The 1,049-nt window shown below is 42.2% G+C and overlaps 1 protein-coding gene across 1 annotated transcript; it reads left to right on the top strand.

The window, feature by feature from the left end:
* Nucleotides 1-1,049, top strand: EURHEDRAFT_417964 (uncharacterized protein; the record flags this gene model as incomplete). The annotated part of the gene is given in 3 exon segments (XM_040783320.1): nt 1-387; nt 399-694; nt 718-1,049. Coding segments are annotated over 3 exon segments (385 nt in total), but the record flags the coding sequence as incomplete, so codon positions are not given.

The following is a 1,049-nucleotide window of genomic DNA, read 5'->3' as shown; positions in this document are numbered from 1 at the left end:
ATTAAATATGAGGATGTACTAAGAAAAGTCTTTTCCTACTACCGAAACAGATATCCAGTGGTCAATGAAGCGACTGCATCTTCCACCAATCTGAATGCAATTGATCGAGCTCTTCACCAGTACAAGCGTCGCCGATACAACCAACAATTTAACTCGGACAAACAATCACAGAATCATCAATACATTGAACTCCAGAAATATCTGGATGAGGAGCGTTAGTCTTTTGTTACTTTCGAATTTATGATGTTGTTAATAATTCTAACCATGGTGACTTTGAAGCAACCTTACCACTTGGTTCAGTTCCTAATGTCCTTGACTGGTGGCGTGATAATGCACCCCGTTTCCCGATCCTTTCTCGAATGGCCCGTGATTTTCTAGGAGTTCCAGCAAAGTTCCAGCAAGTGGTGTTGGTGTTGAGAATATTTTCAGTACTGCTCGGGATGTTTGCCACTATCGCCATAACCGCCTTGCGCCCGAAACAATCGAAGCAATCATGATTCAAATGTCTGCCGATCGCTTTGAGCTGAAACGGGAATACACATTTCTTGAGGATGATGACAATGATGAGCAGAAGGATGTTGGATATAAGGATTTGATCGTTGAATTGGAAGTCAACTATATCGGTGACGAGGAGGATTTAGGTGGATTTGAGGATGATGATGAGGATGATGGGCTCAACCTTCCTTCAATGCAGTCCTCAACCTTCCTTCAATGCAGTCTTACCAGCGATGTTCTGCTATTCATCCATCACTCACTAATCCACAAGCTCATTCCATGACAAGCCAGCCAGAAATTTCAATCCCACAATCTCATCCTACAACAACCCGGCCACGTCGTGTTATCCATGAGCCAGGATACTTTCATCGCCTTGGTAATGGTAAATAACTGATTGTCTAGTTAGATTTAGTTGATTTTTTATCCAGATTCATCTTGGTGTTGCAAAAGGGGTTTTTCATTCCCGCAGAGACTGCAAGAGTTGTTCCCCTTCATTGTCGACACCAGAAGATGTAGGGAGTTTCAAGGATTTCAAGATAGTTATATAAAATTCC

The sequence above is a fragment of the Aspergillus ruber genome, assembly GCF_000600275.1.
Source record: "Aspergillus ruber CBS 135680 unplaced genomic scaffold scaffold00083, whole genome shotgun sequence".
Taxonomy (NCBI): domain Eukaryota; kingdom Fungi; phylum Ascomycota; class Eurotiomycetes; order Eurotiales; family Aspergillaceae; genus Aspergillus; species Aspergillus ruber.
Note: the sequence above shows the minus strand (reverse complement) of the source record. Positions and strands in the feature narration are given on the sequence as shown.